The following is a 13,289-nucleotide window of genomic DNA, read 5'->3' as shown; positions in this document are numbered from 1 at the left end:
TTATTCCCATTCACACTTCAGCCCACAGCTTTACTGGTTTCCCTCTGACTGCTCTCATCAGTGTTGTCTCAGCAGGCAGATGTTATCAGCAAAACACAATCAGAGCTAAAACCAGGTTTTATTTATCAGCCTCGGCTGGACGTGGTGTTGAACTCCTGGTACTCTCTGATGAGTAAGAGCAAGGATAAACACCAATGAAACGCCAAGAAATAGTCCATCATATAACCGATCATAAAACCACAACTTGATGTCTTTCTGCTTTGAGGTGTTGCAGCCTGGATTTTCTCACCTTTTGACGGAACCAGGTTGATTTAAGAAGTTTTTCTGGTCAAGAAAAACGTCAGGAATGAATGTTTCAAACTCAGCATGTCCAAATGAGCTTTGTACACATTTATTAACAGTTTTAAACCAGCCTTTGAATAAATTTGTATAAACATGTAATGCTTTATAGCACACTGTAAGGATTTGTTCATGTGTGCTATGATCATGTATCATAAGATATGACTACAGTCAGTATTAATCATTCATTATCTGTTTAAACATCACGTACAGAGAAGTTATAATCATTGACAAATATGTTAATAGACATAGAATGTCTCTATCACTGCTAAAAGCTACATTTATGTATATTATGTATATTCTAAACAGTATATATATACTCCACAGTAAGTATTCCACAAGACTTCAAACAAGTCCCCATTTGTTTTCACCTGAACAAAGTTACTGGTCTGTAACCCACAGATCAGTTTGACTGGTTTAAAATGAAAAACACAGATAATGTTGCATGCAATTAAAAATCCACTTCAAGTAACAGGCCAGGACCAAGCCTGCATGCATGTCACAGCAGTCCCAGGAAATAGACAGTGCTCACACTCCATCTAGTGCTCAGAGGTAAATCCATACAAATAAATGAAGAAAAGAAATCCAGAACTTCCTTGAGAATCGTCATGTTTTTGAGTATTTTTCAGTATTAGTGCAATCACGATAATTAATACATTGCAAAAACAAACTACTAGTGGCTAATTCGGCATACTTTTAATGGTGCCATTTTGTCAAAAACAAACAAATATAGACAAAATAACAGGGCACAATGTAGTTCTCTCAAAGTTGGATGTTTTTAAAACGTCAACCAAATATAACAACAGTGCTATCTGGTGAAAGTTTAAATAGAAATAATGAATGCACATTTTTAAAACATGACTAGCCTACACCAATCCTATCGCAGACGATGGGGCACTAAAGGAGAGGAGAGCACTAATGTGATTCCTGGTTTGGACGCTAGAGGGAGCCAAACACAACTAAATCAAACATTTTGGACAAAAGGACAGACTGGCAAATGTTCAGAAGTTGCTTCATGCGTCTTGCAGCAGCATTTTAGACACATTTACCTATCATGACAGATAAAGGTCTGTCAGATCAGATTTTAGTTAATGCCATTTTTTTTTTGTCTCACAAAAAAACCTGACACCCAAAGAGTCAGTCAGCCATCAGATAGTCATTGACCAGGACCAACTGTGTAATCTGTCACTTGGCAATGAATAAAATCTTGATGCTGTTGATTTCTAGTGAGAATACTGCAGTGAGTGTTGCATGTGTAACGGTGTATTGACAGTCAAACCACAAATAGAGCCTGTGGAGCATCGCCCCTTTAAAAATTGAACTCTTCTATCTGCTCATCAATAAATCTATTCAGTTGTCTCTTGTTGGATCCAGCAGAAACTTCCTCACTTCTGAGGTGTGGCACAGGTCTGACTTATAATCTGTGTATAGCCACACAAGCTGTCAGTAGGAAAAATGAAAGTCTGAAACAGTGGGTTAGCGTCACTATCACATTTTACTTATTTCAGCTTTGGTATTTGTAAACTGGTGGACGTTGGATGACCTCAACTTTTTCCACCAGGAAAATAATCCAAGGTGGCCACTTAAATCCACTGCATGCTCAAAATTAAGGTATGGACATAGCAGCTTCATTCTATATGTTTTACTAGTATTTTGGTAAGAGAATCCTGACTTTGTGTTATACTGTTTTTTACTTTGAGATTCAATGTACTCATCATTTCATTTAAAGTGCAGAAATGAAATGTAAATCCTTATTTCCCTCCATAAGGCACTTATAACATGAGTTTTCGAAGTCGACATCAGAGATAGCAACAAAGGACTGCAGGGCCAGACGACAAATATCTGCAAGTTATTTCATCTGTTAGTGGCAACAAAAATCACATCTTAACAAAGAGGAACAAAAGTCACGAGATGTGAGATGACAGGGATGTGACAGACACGTCCAGGCTTTAAAAAATTCAGCTGACACGCAACCAAGTTACTTCAGGTCTTGATGTAACAAATGTGGTTACAGTGGTCCAGTCACCGGTTTCTGACTGTGCTGCTTGCAGGATTTCGTCTGGCCTGGAACGATTGCTTGAATCATGTTTCGTTGTGAATGAGTAGCTGTAATTGAATTATTTCTAAAGTGGAAAAGTTTCCTTGTTCTGCCAGAGAAGTTGAAAGAATAATCATTGTTTAAGCATTGTTTTGCTGTTTCAGTCAAAAATTTACACCAAGTCAGCACATATAGGGGATTGGTGATTTCCCGTATCTCTCAGGTGGACATCATGGGATGGGCTGAGTCATCAGCCACCACCAGTGTGTGGACTCTGTGGAGGGATTTATCTTGCTGCTGCTCAGGGTGACTCCCCTCGATTACACAATCTCTCTGTAGAGTCTAAGCACCAAAGACTTTCTGTCAAAACTTATTTATCACACATTATTTGTGATAATAAACAATTATCTTCATTTCATTCACTTGGCTCTCCTGATTGAAACATGTCAAGTGACATACATGTAACATTTTCTTGCTTATTCATTTCCCGTATATGATTAACATCTTCAAATATGTATTCTTAAAATAATCATTATTCTTTTCACCAAACACTGTATCATGATTTTCCACAGACAAGAAGAAGCTTCAGAAGCGACAGCGTAATCTTAAAATCCATGCAATTAATCAATCAAGAACCTGGAGCTGCGTCAACAGCTGCCACATAAAGAACAGGCTTCTGTTTGCCTTCTTTGCGTCTGTGGAAAAACGGCCATTTTCTGAAGGCTTACAACCTGGCCTGCAGCTATTTTACAAATCACATACCACAGAAAGAAAAGCAACACCTAGCGCAATCACAACGAATCAGATTCATTTATTAATCCATCTTGTACAAAATTGTTCCATTTTGACATCCTCCAAACATCACTATCTACAGTACCACAACAGTATGCTATTACAGGTTAGGAATGGCAACTCTCTTTTGTATAATGAGCCAGCATATTGTGATAATAACTAGTTATAAGGAGACGGCAGGCTGTAGGCACTGGTGCTTTGCTTGGTTTGGTTTGGGATCCCATTAGAAGTATGTAACTGGGTCCTGGTGGCTCTTGCCTTGCTGCATGTCACTCAGCTCAGTGCCCCCTCCCTGATGTGGCAGCTTTTGGTGAACACGTAGGTGAACATGATCGTCTCCCCCCACATGAACCTGCAAGGAAGTAAAAGTTAAGTCTTAGGAAAAGTTTAAACCTGCATTTTCATTTTGTATTTTTTAGAAACAAGCCCATCAACAGGATCTTCCTCTAACTTGATAAGACATAGTTGTTATTAAATTACCTTTCTTGACAAGTTGTTAGGACTTTAAAAACATAATCAGCATTTACAGGAAACACTGAGCTTACCTTAATAAAGAAGTTAGTCCCCGCCACAACCTGCTTCGTGTAGGTCTTGGCTGCGAACACATCGTAAGTCTTCCCTGCTCTTTGTTCTGCGTGGGCCTTGACCTGAGACACAATCATATGATGGCAATATAAAAACATAGTGTTTACAGTGTGTGTACTGTTTCGGGGGAAGAAAATAAGAGTCCATTGATAATATCCTTTTTTGCACTTACGCTGTCACAGATCTTCTGAATTTCTTCGTCGGCTTCAGACGGCGAGGAACATCCACCACACATCATCGGCATTGTGACAGCTTTATTTGTGGAGATTTAGCGAAAACAGAGATGAAAGCGCCTGGGTCTGACAGTGAAGCGTTCAGGTTGACTCAGGGAATCATATGACGCTGCATTGTGGATTATACCATCGGCGTAGGGGGTTTACTTTTTTAAAAGATATCGCAAACCGACTGAAAGAACAAATAACGTTTCCAGGATGTAAATCCTGCATAGAAGTCAAATCTATATGTCTAGATTGGAACTGGTTAATGTTTTAATAGGGAAAGCTGTAAAATATATTTCAATATTTCCCATCAGTAACCCGCTTTACATACGATGTGGGTCAGTCCGAGGCGTGGCTGTGTTTGGATGTGGTGCTCAGAAACGAGACGGCGCCCTCAAGAGTCATTTCCGGTATTTGTGTCACGTGGGTGTCATCACCAACCCACCTGATTAGGAGACTTGCGGCAGGTCCTATACATGTCAACGGGGAAGTTAATGTTAGGACAGATTATGACAGATTTTTTTCGCCCTGTGATCACTGAAGTACATAACGGACCCGTATTTCACAAGCATACATGTCTTCTGATCATTGTAACGCTAAAATGACATTGTTCTGTCCAAGAAATGAGGAGAAATTTAATTTTGTTCAAGACCTGTCTGTCTCAGCAAGATATTCTCATGAAATCTGGAGTGACCATATTAAGATGTCAGATAAAAACGAATTAAAATAAGACGCAGACATCAGTAATCAGTTCATGTAAGTGTTCATTATCTTATTTAAGTAAGCTGGAGGTGGCACGGCGTGTTGGACTGGAAAATCTAATGAAGAACATTTGGGTTTTATAAGGATCAAAGATGAGTCATACACTAACGGCTTCACAAGCTTTTCTTTGCCTGTGTTTTATTTCCCCTTTGAACAGTCAATGCAAATCTTCCAAAAATAAACAGTTTATACTGCACCAGAAATAAAAGCCTCTCTGCAGGCCATCCATCCATCCATCCATTATCTATACCGCCTATCCCTTTCGGGGTTGCGGGGGGCTGGAGCCTATCCCAGCTACAATGGGCGAGAGGCGGGGTACACCCTGAACCGGTCGCCAGCCAATTGCAGGGCCACATTCAAGGACAAACAAACATTCACACTCACACTCACGGACAATTTAGAGTCATCAATTAACCTAATGAGCATGTTTTTGGTCTGTGGGAGGAAGCCGGAGTACCCGGAGAGAACCCACGCATGCACGGGAAGAACATGCAAACTTCACACAGAAAGGCCCCGCCTGACCCGGGGATCAAACCGGCAACCTTCTTGCTGTGAGGCACGCGCACTACCTGCTGCGCCACCGTGCAGCCCCTCTCTGCAGGCCAGTTATAGCTTAAATACATCCCACAGATTCATTGAAAGGGATTTGTGACCCTGAATGATTAGTTTAAGTTTCTCACATTAGAATGACATTTTATATCATTTTTAAAAAATATCACTCAACAGGCCAGAGGCAATGACTCATATTCTATTTTATTGTTATTATTTGTTATTATTTATCCGTTAATTGTCCTTGAAGGTACCCCAGTATCACCTCTCTTATGAGAAAGCAAAGCCTAGTGGGAGCACCTGGTCAGTCCCGTCCTTCATGATTGCAGTCCCTCTCTTGCTCTTCCTCTCTCATCCAACCGGTCGAGGCAGATGGCCGCCCACCCAGAGTCTGGTTCTGCTCGAGGTTTCTGCCTGTTAAAAGGAAGTTTTTCCTCGCCACTGTCGCCAAGTGCTTGCTCATGGGGGAATTGTTGGTTTCTTTGTAGATAAAAGAGCTTGGTCTGTACCAGCTCTATATGGAAAGTGTCCTGAGACAACTTCTGTTGTGATTTGGCGCTATACAAATAAAATTGAATTGAATTGAATTGAATTGAATTGAATTGAAGAGGAACTGAAGTGCTCAGCATTATTAATTCCTCAAATGATGCCCTCAGCAGGTGCTGTGGCTTTAGACTTCATGGCGTACAGGTCAGATACTTCCACTGTACAGCCCTGAGCTGTGAAAGCTTCCACCGCAGCACCCTAAGCTATAGTGTTAAATGAGCCAGAGCACTGGCACACACACTTAAATACACTTGTGGTCGAGTAAAGTAACTACATATATTTATGAAATCACTATATTCAAGTACGATTTTGAGATACTTAATAGGTTTTATTGTATCTCCTGTGAACTATGTTCAGGAGGTAGAGCATGCAGGTCATCCACTAATGATAGGGTTGGCAGTTTGACCCCGGCTCCTCAGTCACCATGTTTAAGTGTCCGTAAGCAAGACACTGATCTGATCTGCTTTTCTATAAGATCAGCTTTCTGTTTTTCTTAACAGCCATCTACCTTAGAAGGTATTTAATACTGTCCTTCTCTCTGTCCATCTCTTCAACCACATCTCCTCTTTTCCAGGCCCTTCAGTTCTATTCTTTACATGTCCACCAGATGGCACCAGACTTTTCAACCTCCATTCCTTATCCTGCCACTCCCACCTGCCCTGCAATCTCCTCATTGTCCTGACCTGAGCTTCCCCACCCATCTCCATACCTGGATATAACTACCCTCATCTGTCACTCTTCATATACTCTCCCAGATCTTTTGTTCTTTTTTGCGTTTGTCCTCAAGTGTTTGCTCTCTGCATGTTTACCTGGATCTATACCAGTCTGTCTACCTGTACCTGCCAGCAAACTATTGCTTCAATAAATCACTGAAGTCACCGTACTGCCTTCCTTTGTCTGCATTTGGGCACAACCCTGAATGTAACCAATCACGTAACCAGGCTTTCCAGTTCTAGAGATATTGATTAAATCTTACCGGCAAGATTGGGGGGTTAACACTGTCTACTGTGCATATAAATCACACAATTAAATTCAGCCTTGAGCACACAGGCAAATAAATTGAGGATGGCTGACTACTACTGACAAACAGATTCACATTCAAATAAGCAAATGGGAAACCCAATGAGGACATCTGCTGGACAAAAGTGACACATCCAGGCCTTTAGAAATTCAGCTGTGACAGGCATCCTAATCCTGAATGAAGTTAAGTGGGTCCGTCTGTGTAAAATAGAATAAAATGCCTCTAGTTATTTATTCAGCTGTCTGTGGATACCAATACCAATTTTTATTCAATTTGACTGGAAGACTTTTTGCAGGGAGCGGAGATTACTAGTATGTAGACTGCACTGTCATTACCCCTCATCACGTGTTGGAAGTGTCAATGAACTGCAGTCATTTCAACAAAACATTAATGTTCCCTCCTCAGACAGCTTTATTTTAATGTTGTGCAGCCATGCTAGTAGCGTGTCTCTGGGGATGGGGTCTGTTGGTGGGCCCACATCCTTTGATCCAGACTGAAATATGTCTATAATTACTGGATGTGTTGCGTTGATATCAGGTACAGACATTCATGTTCCACAGAGGATAAATCTTACTGACTTTCATGATCCTAAAACTTTTTTTTTAGCACCACCATGAAATTTATATTTTATTGAAATACTTTCATCAGCTATTGGATGGATTTTCATATGTTATAGAGACAGCAATATTCCCCAGACGTTGTAGCATACTGACTTTGTCTCTAGTGCTACCATTAGGATGACATTTTCACTCTCTCTGTGAAATATCTCAACATCTTCTCGTGGATTGGCCCAGGATATTGTACAGACAGTCATGTCTCTTAAATGATTAATCCTGTGACTTTGATGATCCTTTCATCCAACCTCTAGCGCCACCAGGATACTCAAAATGTTAATTTGTCCAGGATGTTGGTTTATCACCAACAAATACCACAAAAATTGAATAACATTCCCATTAACTTACGCGACACCTTGTGTTTACTTCCTTGTTTGATTATGTATGCTCCTCACCTCTTTTTAATCTCAAAAGTAAATTATTCTGGCTGGAGTCTGTTACAGAGTCTTCCACAAGCAAAAGCAAAGATCTGAAAAAAGCAGAAAAATATGCATACGTTGTGCAGCAGCAGCAGCAGCAGCAGCAATGTTTTTCCCCTTCTTCTTTGCTAATTACCTGACAACCCCTCAGATTCATCTTGTGATTGCCTGGGGTGCCTTGACCCAAAGTACAGCATAGTCAGCTCAGACTGGTGCACAGCAGCAAAGCAAGAAGTACAAGACTCTGGCAGGAAAAGAAAGTGGTTTTGGCATGGTTTTGGAATACGATACTGGCAGCCTTCAGAAGTGGAAGTATGTAGGCAGTTAGAAACAAGGCTGGTCTGTTTGTGAAGACTTTACATTGTTGCTACAGTAACATGTGAATGGAGATCTCAAGGGTCAGTGAAGAGATGCTTTAACGTGTTAGGTTCAGCAGTGATAATGAGGCTGCACCAAATTTATTCCCTCACAATGGCTGAATTATGCCATCAGATTGGTCAGAACACCCCCTGGGGAACAGTAAATTAAGCTACATGACGTATTCCTCCATCTGGGGGTGGTGGGTGGTGATGGGAGAGTTTTCACTGACAATTCTGGAGACTGAGACGCTGCCGATGAGATGAATGTATGTAATGATCGTCAACAAAGAGAAAAACAAATATTCTTTGTACTGCTGATCTAGAGTAGGACAAATGAATGGAGCCTAGATTATAGTAAGGAATAGAAAAGAGGGAACTACATGAGTCAGGAAGTTTATGGTGAAACCTTGCACCCCTTGAGAAACTCTTCAGGTGAGGGAAGACGAGTTGACATATTACATAACTCTTCGAGCAAAGACAGCTCTGAAGTTTGTGAAGACTTCTGAGGATAAAACAATATTTTTACAGAGATCTGAGCAGCACAAGACTGGAAAGTGTTAAGTCACTCAAATATCTGTGGGCTTTGTTTGATGACAAACTGACTTTCCACAGACAAAATTGTACAAGCCGAAACCGAAGGGAATCTTGTGAAGTCTGTTGCTCGACTCCAGTCCCAGCTGATAGCAGCTGAGATGCACAAATCCACAGAGGTTGTGGGCGCTCAAATTGGATTTAAGCTATGAACCAAGACATGTCGCCTTCCAGCAAATCTCAGGTCGCCATGAAATGGAAAAACAGAAAGTTCTGTCTAAATGATCACAGTTTGTAGAAAGTTAAATAGCTGCAACTCCTGCAAGCAGCATCTGACAACAATGCTTTCTGAACCGAAGTCTGGTGTGGATGGAAGTCTGCCTGCCCCACAACGTGTTATAAACCAGTCCTTAGCATTAATCTACCTGCATATCTAAACAAGAACATAAGAGTGGAGAGCCGATGTCTGACATTTCTATGACCTGACCTAGACGTCCTTAATGGTGCATGAGACAGGATGTTGTTGGGTTATTGTTAAAGTGACAAGACAATATTTGAATTTGCATTTTTAATGATAGCAGGACAAAGTACAGAGCAATGAGAAAACTCCACCAAGAAAACAGGTGTTTAAAATGTTGTTTGAGATCCTGGTCATTCTGAATGAAGTTCGGACTGAGTATGTTTAAGTGTTGTATCCTCTGTTCGAAAACATGCAGATATTAAGATCATTTTGACGCTGAAATCAGCATTCTTCACTTCTGAAGAAGTCTTTTGGACGAGAGGCGAAACGTCTTCTAGAACCACAAGCATGTCGAAACTTTTTAAACCTGAAGATGGCGGCAAATGCATCGCCCAGTGTAGAAACTTATGAAGACGAAGAAGAATAGGAAAGTCATCTGTGGGCGCGTGCAGGTCGTTAATCATGAGCTCACTGCGCTCTGGTCCGCGCGGTGGCCTGATCCTCGTCATGCTGTCGTGCGCGCTGTCACGGAGCTTGTGCCAAGCTGTTGCGGAAGTGAGCCGCAGGTCTTACCCGACCTTTGGTGCAGTTTTTCGGGCTTTTGCAACCTCCAGTCCTACATGCGGAGAAGCATCCAACAACGGTAAAAACACACGCATATATTTTCCTGGCATACAGACAGCTGTATCCACAAATCATCTTAATAGCCCTGTCATAATCCTGTCGGCTTGCGTGCCGGAGACTTTATTGTGAATTCTTAATCTGCTGAGGGTCATAATATTATTTTTTATAGTGGTGAAATGTAGTTATGAAGTGCTAATTTCATTGTAAAAATAAAATCATATAACCTCATTACTGTCGTCGTTTATAGCACTATAAGAGGCTGCCTGTGATAACACAGCCTGCCAGTGGTGACAGTTAACTACGTTGACTCGTTGAAGTAGACTACTTTTACTTGAGTATTTTTCATTTTTTGCTGCTTTATACTTCCATTTCACCACAATTCAGAGGCAGATATTGGACTAATTTACTTCTCTTATTTGATCATTTGAGTTACTTTGTGGATTGACATTAATAACATTAATGTAATCAACAAATAAATAATGATGTGACATTGCAGGGTGAGATGAGACTTTATTGATCCCGGGGGTGCATTATTAAGTTATAAAGGAGTTAAATTAAAATTTGAACGCATATAGAATATTTCTACACTGGGATTTGCACTTCATTAAACATCTGAGTACTTCTTCCACCTCTGCTGCCAGCATTGCCAGACTGAACACACTGAAGAATCCAGTGTTTTCATGCGATTGTTGAAACAGAGAGTTTGGTCGACTCTGGCATTTTTGTTTCAAACTGACAACAATGCTCTGTCAGCAGGGAAAGCTCTAGTTTATCCTCACGGGAGGAAAAAAGCAGTCGACCTGCACTAAATTAACACAGGTTACTATTATGTCAATGGATGGTGAGTTTATAGGTTTTTGCAGGCATCAGTAAAAGGGTATAATTTGGCACAAAGTGAATTTTGACTTCTTTTGAGAGCGCTGTCCTTCATGTTTCCACCTCAGCTTCAGTGGTGAGCTACTCACAGCTGAAGACCATGCTGTCCAACCATGATGTTCAGCTGTTTGATGTGAGAAATCCTGATGAGTACCAGGCTGGACGCATTGCAGATGCTGTCAACATCCCACGTAAGTGCTGACACATGTACAATGTAGGAAAAGAGTGGCTCTCTTTTCTTTCTTTCCTTTCTTTCATTCTGTTTGTGAATATCAGTGGGCATCCTGGAGGAGTCTCTGAAGCTGTCCCCAGAGCACTTTCAGCAGAAATTTGAAGTGAGGGCTCCGGGAAAAGATGACGACAACATTGTGTTTCACTGCAAAAGCGGCAACAGGAGCGCCAAAGCTCTGGACATCGCCCGTCAGCTGGGATTTAGCAAGTAAATAACAGCAGATGCACTTACATACACACACATGAAACGTATCCATCCAGTTGTCCAGTTAATATATGGCCCATTGCAGGTGAGCTTTCAAACTGACAGATCAGTTATTACCTAAAGAGCAAACAAATGTGACTCCACTGTTTAACTCTCTGCATGAAAATCCACACAAATTTAATTAAACGTCTGTCATGTTAGATAATGTGGACCCTGCTAAACCACACAAGGGACTGCAGTGGAGCTGGCCAGCACTGTAAATGGCGCATTTATTTTGTGTGTTGTTATTTAATTATTAATCAGTCCTGCTGCAGCTAGAGTCCAGTGTCCTCGGATGCTGCTTTGGTTTGTTGAATGCCGGGTGACCTTTTAGTGGAAAAACAAACAACAGTGACTCGAGACTAAGCTCTCTTCTTTCTGCTTCTTTTTTCTCAGGGCGAGACATTTTAAAGGAGGCTACAGTGAGTGGGCAGAGCGAGAAGGGAAATGAATCTGGGCTGCACTTTAGCTGCATATCTTTATCAAAAATACAGCTAATACAAAACCGCAGAATAGAAAAGAAAGATTACACATCTGTTACTCTTGAGCAACGCAACACAGTTACAGTTTTATATCATATGAGCTGTTAATAAGTTACATTACAGAGTCAGTTTCTTCATAGGTAAACGCCACTTCTTTGCCTTGTTACATGAGTTTTTGCTACTGATTCAACCCTGTCATAAAGGTTTGCCATATGCTGTGTATTCTTCCGATTCTGTCTGAAGACATGTGATTCAGGGCAAACTGATTAATGTGAAAGTGCTTGTGATTAAATTATATGAAAAGTTCAACATGGCTTTGTCTATCTTTTGTCTTTTGTAGTCCTAACCCTAACCCATCTAAAAAACAAAGAACAATGTACTTTAACCACTTAAGTTTTGGGACATAGTTTCAGTTTCCAGTTTCAAACTAATTGTATACAGTACAGTGTGTGCTGTATATTAAAGCTGCAAAGATAAGTCAATATGCAAATATTTTGGTAATTGATTCATTTTTTCAGTCACTTTTCAAGCAAAAATGTCAAACGCCTCTGGTTTCTGCTTCTGACAATTCACTGCTTCTCTGTGTCCTTTATAAAAGTTATCCAGACGTGTTTGGAGCAGCTCTTCCATTTCCTGCACACTCTGCATACCAACTGTTATGAGAATACGCTGTTTTATCACTTTTCCAGTGTGAACACACTCATACACGCAGAGTCACAGCCTGCTTTGAATTAGTGCAAATTCTGGATTTGGAGTAAGTGTCTCTGTGTGGGATAAAAGCTGTTCAAGCTTTGGACCAGTAGATGGCAGCAAAAAGTCAACCAACTCTGAAAGCATTTATTTCCGTTTCCGTCCTTTATCATTACGGGAGCAATGCCCTCTCAGGCTTGACCTTCACAATAGTCTTGGTCTAGACAGGTATAGATCCTATGAGTAACAGCTCCGAGAGCAGCTGCCAAGAGGCCAATCTGCACAAGGTCCATGCATCCCTCATTCAGAGGGAAAGCAGATCCCACTTCATTCCTCACCTTTCTGTCCTATCACTGGGGCTATTTGCAAAATTGTTTCTATGTGTGTGTGTGTGTGTGTGTGTGTGTGTGTGTGTGTGCGTGCGTGCCTGCCTGCCTGTATGCCTGTGTGTGTTGGAATCATTGCTCTGCTTCTGATCTCTGAAGGAAGCAAAAGGGTTGTGATGGTGCGTTGATCCTCTCAGTGAAAGCAGTTTGGAGGTGCCTCTGTTCAAAATCATCTCTGTTTTTTGCATGTTTAACTCTATATCGTAAATCAGTCAGTGAGGAAAGAGCCATTCTGGAAAAAAACTACACACTTAGTTGCCACTCATGTGGGAGACACTAAGATTGATTTTCCTGACTGTGGCACAGATGTGAAATCTGGATTTATTGGATATGTTGTGTGAATGGAGAAACCACTGCACTGTAGTGTCATCCAAAGTCAAAATTCAGTGTGCTATGAATGTCTCACGCCATCATTTGTTAAGTTTCAAATGTATGCATTCATGCCAGTGAGTATTAGGATTCTCTTCAGCTCTGCACTGCACAGGAGATATTTGCCAGCGTGCTGCTGTGGAGAAGAAGGATG

At 41.0% G+C, this 13,289-nt stretch overlaps 2 protein-coding genes across 2 annotated transcripts; one reads left to right on the top strand and one right to left on the bottom strand.

Annotated features, from left to right (window-relative positions):
• Nucleotides 1-370: 370 nt before the first annotated feature.
• Nucleotides 371-4,092, bottom strand: LOC139346819 (cystatin-B-like). The gene is made up of 3 exons (XM_070986127.1): nucleotides 3,927-4,092; nucleotides 3,715-3,816; nucleotides 371-3,521 (listed from the first exon to the last, which is right to left on the bottom strand). Exons 1-3 carry the CDS (start codon nucleotides 3,996-3,998, stop codon nucleotides 3,393-3,395), a joined length of 303 nt encoding a protein of 100 aa, XP_070842228.1. The 5' UTR covers nucleotides 3,999-4,092; the 3' UTR covers nucleotides 371-3,392.
• A 5,569-nt stretch (nucleotides 4,093-9,661) lies between these two features.
• Nucleotides 9,662-11,999, top strand: LOC139346845 (thiosulfate:glutathione sulfurtransferase). The gene is made up of 4 exons (XM_070986175.1): nucleotides 9,662-9,876; nucleotides 10,802-10,924; nucleotides 11,010-11,172; nucleotides 11,605-11,999. The coding sequence occupies exons 1-4, from the start codon at nucleotides 9,696-9,698 to the stop codon at nucleotides 11,657-11,659; spliced, it is 522 nt and encodes a 173-aa protein (XP_070842276.1). The 5' UTR covers nucleotides 9,662-9,695; the 3' UTR covers nucleotides 11,660-11,999.
• The last annotated feature ends 1,290 nt before the right edge of the window (nucleotides 12,000-13,289 follow it).

This window comes from Chaetodon trifascialis, chromosome 18 (assembly GCF_039877785.1).
Source record: "Chaetodon trifascialis isolate fChaTrf1 chromosome 18, fChaTrf1.hap1, whole genome shotgun sequence".
NCBI classification, from domain to species: domain Eukaryota; kingdom Metazoa; phylum Chordata; class Actinopteri; order Chaetodontiformes; family Chaetodontidae; genus Chaetodon; species Chaetodon trifascialis.
This window is presented reverse-complemented; position numbering and strand designations above follow the sequence as displayed.

Bases quoted from the DNA above. Each gene is read 5' to 3' on its own strand.
- LOC139346845 (XM_070986175.1), top strand. From the start codon at position 9,696: ATGAGCTCACTGCGCTCTGGTCCGCGCGGTGGCCTGATCCTCGTCATG. The intron at 9,877-10,801 runs GTAAAAACACAC...TTTCCACCTCAG, and splicing joins CGGAGAAGCATCCAACAACG to CTTCAGTGGTGAGCTACTCA. The intron at 11,173-11,604 runs GTAAATAACAGC...CTTTTTTCTCAG, and splicing joins CGTCAGCTGGGATTTAGCAA to GGCGAGACATTTTAAAGGAG.
- LOC139346819 (XM_070986127.1), bottom strand. From the start codon at position 3,998: ATGCCGATGATGTGTGGTGGATGTTCCTCGCCGTCTGAAGCCGACGAA. The intron at 3,817-3,926 runs GTAAGTGCAAAA...ATTGTGTCTCAG, and splicing joins TTCAGAAGATCTGTGACAGC to GTCAAGGCCCACGCAGAACA. The intron at 3,522-3,714 runs GTAAGCTCAGTG...ACTTCCTTGCAG, and splicing joins GGACTAACTTCTTTATTAAG to GTTCATGTGGGGGGAGACGA.